Raw genomic sequence first — 7,852 nt, forward strand, 5'->3', positions numbered from 1 at the left:
CCTTCAGTGGTGAGTCATTTCCTGGCTTCAGCCTCATGCTATTTGATTGAGTGGGGATAACTATAATTTATATACATTAATGTAAGAAAAAAATCATAATGGTAAACTTCCTAACACAGGAAAGAACAAACAAGCTACAGTATCTTTTTCAACCATAGTTGGGACATTAAATCAATGGTTTATGCAAAATTGCTTAGCCTCATATTAGGCTTATAATACTAGGTGCTCCATAAACGTTAGTTTCAATTATCAGTGAGATCATTGGCTTGGGTAAATGCTTTTACAGATATTTATAGATATATTGGAGATTTAACATTTTAATAGGAATTGTTACAAAAGGCTTTTCTTCTCTGTCAAAATAATTTTATGATTTCAGTTTTTCTTAATAACTCTGTGTTAGCATATGGACACCAAGCATTGCCTAGGGTTAACAATGATGCTCTCAGAGCTGATGGCGTTTGCAGTGTAAGGCTGTGCTTGTCTCTTGACTTTGGAAATATCCTCTAGTTGGTGTCTTTCCTCTTTTACTCCTTATCATCTGTTCTGATTCCTTACAGATATCAGTGGACATCAGAGTATTTCAGTCAAGATTGGAAGCAAGAGAACCTAGCCTAAATTGAGGGGGTTTACTAGAAGATACCTGGTGTTCTTATGGCAATGACAACTCTGTAAGCTTATGAGAAATTGAGCTGACATCTGGAAAAGCATGAATAACAAGGCTGTGTGTGTGTGTGTGCATGTGTGTGAACAAACTCTCTCTCCTTTTTTTCTGTTTCATTCTCTTGCTCCATATGTACATGGCTAAAATGATTGTTCCAGCCCTCGCTAAATTTAACTTTTTAGTTCAAATGCCAAATACCATCTATGAAATCTTTCTGATTTTTGGTTCAAATTATCAAGAACGAGAGTATGATAAGATCTCTGAACAGCTGACAAATTGGCTTATTCTAGAACACCCTGGTCATAGAAAGAGAGACAAAGGGGTCCTATGGCATAAACATAGCTGCCTAGTTCTACTTCTTATGTGTTGCTATGTGTATGTGTGTGTTGCTGTTCTTAGGGAAGGAAGTAGAATTTATAAACCTAGTTTTGATCCTAAATTAGAGATGGAAAAATTATATCTGGTCCTGCCAAAAATTGTTTCCATTTTCATCTTGACCAGCTTACATTTGAGAGAGCTTTCCTGCTTTATTATTAAGGCAAGATGACAAGGATTAGAGTTCCTAACTTTCTCCCCTGACTTTTCTGTTCTATTCACAAGAATTGTATTAAAAACAAGTTCTAACACTATTTCAGGAAGCAACAACATTCTCATCCTAATGATATTATTTTTCTTTAAGATCAATTTAGACAGAATGGTTGAACAGCTCCAGGGAAAATGGAAATCCATTTCTTGTGAAAATTTTGAAGAATATATGAAAGAGCTGGGTGAGCCATTTTTACCTGCATATCATAGCCAGTAAAAATGAGAGAAATGATAGCACAGAAACTTGGTCTGCATGATATCAGGTTAATCTTGGACCTGTTCCTCCCTCCAGTAGAAACATAGACATAATCACATAGAAACGATCAACATTGGTTCAGTACGTACCTATGCAAAATTAGTTTGTAATTGACAGAACCCTCACCCCCATGTAACATATCATGGATTTACATAGATTGCATAGACAAAACACATGTGCATCATATACTAAATGCAAATGCTTTCCATAAATAATTTCAAGCAAAAAGTCATATTTTTATAAATAATCATTTTTGCAAGCATTTGCTCTAAATCTTTAGAGGATCTTCAGAATAGATTTTGTTTCCCAGCCTAGGTGGCTGCTGGCATTCCTTGGTTGTCTGGCCACAACGTGCCAATCTCCGCTTCTATTGTCACATTGCCCTCTCCTCTTCTGTAATCTAATATCCCCCTTCCTTTTTGTTTAATGAAATTGTGATTACATTTAGGGTTCACATGTCTGATTAGCTCCCTATTTTAGGATCCTTGAGTTAACCAAATCTACAAGTCCCCTTTGGCATATAAAATGACATTCACAGGTTCTAGGGATTAAGGTGTGAATATCTTTGGGAATTATTATCTAATATATCACAACTTGTTATCATGTTTCACATTATGAATTCATGAACCATATTAGAAGTGTTTCTCTAATTTATCTTCTCTTAGAAATTTAACTTAAGTATTGTTGTATATGTGATAGTGTTTTATAGAAAATAGTCCTACATGTACTGCACAAAGCTAGGTGTATAAGAATGTTCACAATAAAAAAAAAGAATGTTCACAATAGTATTATTTATAATAAGAAAAAGTGGAAACAAACTACATGTCCATCAATAGGGAGAGAAATGAAATAAATATTAATATACACATCCTATAAACTATTATGTAGCAATGACAAAAATTTATATCTATATGTATTGACACAGAAAATCAGAAAAGGTTGAATAATAATTGTTATAATAAAATATATTTTTAAAAATCTCATATATATATAGTATTGATGGTTGTTTAATATTGTGAATGTACTTAATACCACTTAAATACTTTAAAATGGTTACAATGATAACTTTTATATTATATGTATTTTATTTTTTTAAAGATTTATTTATTTTAAGAGAGTGTGTGAGGGTGAGCAGAGGAAGAGAGTCTCAAGCAAACTCTACACTGAGTATAGAGCCCAGTGCGGGGTTCGATCCCATGGCCTAAGATCATGACCTGAGCCCAAACCAAGAGTCCCACACTTAAGTGACTGTGCTACCCAGGCGGCTCTATGTTATATGTATTTTAGCACAATAAAATAAACATAATGGAAAAAACAAACTCTATATATGTGTACATATAAGAATGCAAGTGAAGAGATAAAGATTGAATAATCATACCAAACTATTTCATCTGTATAAATGAGTGCTTTTTAAAATAGGGAGATGGTTCATCGTTGTAATCAAATTTTCAAGGAGGTTCATGAACCAACAAGATCAATAGCTACTGGACTAAAGAAACACGACAACCACTAGCCCAAACTAGGGACTATTTTTTTTCCTGTAGAATATAATCTATTTTAATTTATAATGATGGTGATACTAGCTTCAGATATTTGCATTCATGAAGCATTAAATCTGCTTACACAAACCTCCTAGATAATAAAGAATTATACAGCTAACATGAGCTTCTAAAGCCAGCAGCAGATTCAACTATGATGTTTTATCTGGTTTCCAGGGATAGGAAGAGCCAGCAGGAAACTTGCCTGTCTGGCAAAACCCACTGTGACCATCAGTACTCAGGAAGATTGGATCACTATAAAAACCAAAAGCATCTTTAAAAATAATAAGATCTCCTTTAAACTGGGGGAAGAGTTTGAGGAAACCACACCAGGTGGCCATAAAACCAAGGTGAGGCCTTCAACACTCTTTCAGATACACTTCATAAGAATGTTAATTCAAAATTATCCTAAGTAAATAAACAATTAGAGCAAATTCATCTAAAGTCTGTATTAGATAAACTGTGGGCTAAAACCTAAATCTGGGGACCTTAAATTCTAATATAGACACCAATGTATCTATATGTACATCTGTGAAGCTTGTGAAAAGGTCCCATTCCCACAGGCTCTTATGTCTGGGGTAGGCACCTGAAAACTGTGTTTCTAATATTTCTGATGCAGATGCTCAACAGACACATTTTGAAAATCATTTTTCTAGATTTTTCTCTCAAAAACAAAAGTTCTGCTCTTCTAGTTTGTAGCACTTTTCTATGCATAAAGCTACAATGAATAAAACTTGTCTTAACCCGTATAGGTGAGGTTATGCCACAGTACCAAGTTAACCACAGGCCCCAGTGGCTTCTGACAAAGGGAACTGCTTTCTAACTTAGTATACATATTCAGCATTGTGGTGGGGTTGGAGAAGTTTCTGTGTGTGCAGTGGAGAGGGGACAGGAAATGGCACAGGGAATCTCTTCCTCTTAATTTCTCAGGGAAAAGAGAGTTTTACTTATTTTTCAAGATAACATTATATGTTTACTCTTATAAAACCTTTTCCCCCTGCAGAAGAATCGGCCAACAAACTTAGTGCTGACCAAGTCTTAAAATATAAATGAAAAAAAATACATAAATGAAACTGTAAACACCATTCTAAAGCTGAGAGTATCACAACAGCGGACAAGAATTTGGTGCTTGATAAAATGCCCAAATGTGACAATCTGAGCTGAATTCGATTTTGTCTGTTTTTCAGAGTGTGGTAACCTTAGATAATGACTCTTTGATTCAAGTTCAGGATTGGGATGGCAAAGAGAACACCATAAGGAGAAAGCTGGTGGATGGAAAAATGGTGGTGGTGAGTGAGCTGCTTGTCATTATTTGGGTCACCTGCTATAACACCTAAATATAAAATAATTCAGATAGCTTGTTCTAAAATAATGGAAGCAAATGTAATTTTTTTCTCTTGCTTTATAAGAATGGGGGGGAAACATTGGCAGATAAATGTATAATAATAAATATTATAAAATGTGCATGGGTTGAGGAACTATAAAGCTAAAGAAAATAAAGAAGTTCCATTGCCTAATTCTTTGACTTGTACATAAGCCAAAACAAGCATGCATTTGTGCAAGAAAGATTGTGAGTTATTGTTCATCTATTGCTCCATAACAGGATTAATTTCTCACTGTTTCCAGCTCAATACCAAACAAACACATAAAAAGGAAATTTAAATTAATGCAAATCTTAAGTGGTGTCTACTTGGTATATGGATGAGTTGACACAATTAAAAGCTAAATTTCCATGACTACTGTGTCTGCTCATTTTCATATTTTATTTACCCAATCCTCACCATAATCCTGTGCGGTAAGACTACTTAGCCCACTTAACAGGTGAGAAAACTGAGATTCAGCCACTGACTTAATTTAAGGATATTCAGCTCATAAAACATGGCAGCACTGGGATTAAAAGCCAGGTTGGCTTAATTTCAAAGTATACATTTTTGAGTCCATTCTGCTCCTCATGAGATGACTTCTCAGGTCATCTTCCTCACTTCTACACAGTAGAGGGAAATATGTCAATGATTCTTCTTCCTAAATCCCTAATTCCATCAAAATGAATAAAATGGCAATTTTAGTATCACATGGCTCTAAGGGAATATGTAAGAATTATGTAGAAGTAACACCCCAAAAAAACCTCTCACCCTATCCTCATTTCTTAATGTAGGGATATTTTTTTCCTTCAATAATGAAGAGTACATTTCTTTATAAAGTAATAAGTGGAAGACTAAAGATACTTGATTTTACTGCTCCTTAATAGTGACATTAACTACCAAACAAATATATTTTTAATTGATTAGGAAGAATATAGATTCAGAATCCAAAATGTTCACTTCCATCTCTGCCATTCAGCACTTATATGACTTTGGACGAGTCATTTATCCTCTCCAAGACTGAGTTTACTTAAAAAAATATATTGGTACCCTAAAACCCACAAAATACTACATAGATGTAATATGTAGAGTATATAATTATCAAAAATGCCTCACTGTAGACAATAAAATGTTTTAATAAGGACTTCAATTTTTATACTATTTGCTTTGTTTTTGTGTGTGTATACATACACACACATATGCATTATATACCATAAATATGTATAACCAAATCTACCATATATATGATTTGCCATACACATATGGCAAAGTCAGCTAATAAATAGTTGGTATCTACATTTATCTACATAGATCTCTCTAAGATTTTTAAGGAATATGTATGGATAGTACTTAGTTTCCATTGTTCTAAAAGTCAGTTTCACCAACAACACTGAAATATCTTATCCCTTCATTTGTCTCCTAGGAAAGTGCCGTGAACAATGTTACCTGTACTCGGACGTATGAGAGGGTACCAACAAACCCAGTCTCAAACCCTTAAGCACTCCCAAACTGTGATCCAAAATGCTGAGGTTGTTTAAATAAAACTCCAAAGTAAAATGTTACAACTGTTAATATGAGAGAGCCTGTGCACAAGCGTCAACAATTTTGGTCTCCCTGTTTTATATGCCTGTATTATATTGTACTTTGGTGTCGGGAGCTATGGGAAGCCAGTTGATATATCCTGTTCCCCTAAGGGCTAATACATTCCGAAAGGAATCAACTTCATGTTGGTTTGTTTCTCATCAGGCATATTATGTCACTCCTTCAACATGACCTGCACTATACTGGGAAATTAATATTAATTAAAAAAATCTTTTGGGGGCACCTGGGTGACACAGTTGGTTGAGCATCCCATTCTTGGTTTCTGTTCCAGTTGTGATCTTGGGGTTGTGATTTATGGGTGGTGAGGTTGAGCCCCACGTTGGGCTCTGGGCTTGGCGCCGAGTCTGATTGAGAGTCTCTCTCCTTCTGCCTCTCCCCATCATGCTCATGTGTGCCCATGTGTGCTCTCCCTCTCGAATAAATAAATCTTTAAAAACAACAGCAAAAAAACTTCTGATAGGTGCTAGAGATACAAAACACAGGAATTCATGCCCAGAGTTTATAATCAAACTGCATCGGAGGCTGTTTAGAAGGATTCATATTTCAGATTTCACTTATTATAGTTAATACATGATGATTTGTATTTAGAAAGAATTTTGTCCTACATGCTCAGAATTTTTAATTTAATGTCTAAATTATTATATCACCCACTGATATGAATAGAACTCTATAACGAAAAGTTTTGTTATCAACTTGTATGCTGATTTCACTGGGCATTTTCTAACACAACCATTTATTTTGTTAGCCTCTTAGTGTTTTTCAGTTTTTTGCACACCAGGACGATTGCCTAAAATCAGTAGTGTGCAGCAATTTAAAATCAACAGTATGAGGACCATTGGAAGCATTTTCCTATCTTATAAGAACTGGTATGTAAGGAACGATTTTCTGTCTTGATTATTAATAAAAATTTATTCTTAGATCAAACTTCTAGTTAACAAGGAAGCTTCATTGGACCACAGTTTGCAGTTCCCTTTTTTTCTTTTTTACCTTTTAACCCCCTTCATCTACTGGGAGAAATGGGTAAAAGGGGTCAGAATATAAAATATTAATTTTTTAATAAACTAGTATACTTCAGCTATATGTGAAAGAATAGTACACAGGTTTAGAACCAGAGCAATGGACAGTCTAATAGATTAGCAAACTATTTTTACAGAGAACACACACCTACTTCCTTCACACTAAAAGCCAACACAAAGGAGAAGAGTCTGTTTTATTAGCACCAAAGGAACTGTGTAGACTGATTGCTTTATTGTATAGATGGGGAAATAGGTCCAAACTGGTGACCCATACACTTCCATACCATCATGATGGTTTTAGGTGGAACTGGAACCAGAACCCATGTTTCTGGATTGGTCACCTCATAGCCATAACATAGGGAATCAAGATAGAAACAGGTTCACAGCATACAATTACAAATCAAGTGGAACACTACGCCAAACCTATGAATAAACAGGCTTCCCTTTATGTTAAAACCAAGTGTGGCAGGATGCCACAGCTTGGTCCAGGTGATGACATAGAGTTGGATCATTTGGACTTGTCACCTGTCACTGCTTATTTGCCTGAATTAATATATTAGGGGATCTTAGAAATCCAGTAGAAGTGAGAGAAATGCTTGTTTACTTCTTGGTGTACTGAAATGGTGAAGAAGATGATGGAAGGCATAGAAAAACATCCTCTGGGCTGCTTGGACTGGACAGAGAGGATCACGGGCAGAGGCCAGGGGAGCTGTGTCCCTGTAGCTCTGTGTACGGCTGTGACACAAGCAGCCTGCTGCAGGGCCCCGGGGATAGCATGTTGCACAGAAATGGGAAAGAAGCCTTCTCCCCACCGAAATGGAACCCAGCACTTC

The 7,852-nt window shown here is 35.6% G+C and overlaps 1 protein-coding gene across 1 annotated transcript; it reads left to right on the plus strand.

The window, feature by feature from the left end:
- Nucleotides 1-654: 654 nt before the first annotated feature.
- Nucleotides 655-5,899, plus strand: FABP12 (fatty acid binding protein 12). The gene is made up of 5 exons (XM_055318188.1): nucleotides 655-668; nucleotides 1,341-1,428; nucleotides 3,218-3,390; nucleotides 4,228-4,329; nucleotides 5,825-5,899. The coding sequence occupies exons 2-5, from the start codon at nucleotides 1,356-1,358 to the stop codon at nucleotides 5,897-5,899; spliced, it is 423 nt and encodes a 140-aa protein (XP_055174163.1). The 5' UTR covers nucleotides 655-668; nucleotides 1,341-1,355.
- The last annotated feature ends 1,953 nt before the right edge of the window (nucleotides 5,900-7,852 follow it).

This window comes from Nyctereutes procyonoides, unplaced genomic scaffold (assembly GCF_905146905.1).
Source record: "Nyctereutes procyonoides isolate TBG_1078 unplaced genomic scaffold, NYPRO_anot_genome, whole genome shotgun sequence".
Lineage (NCBI taxonomy): Eukaryota > Metazoa > Chordata > Mammalia > Carnivora > Canidae > Nyctereutes > Nyctereutes procyonoides.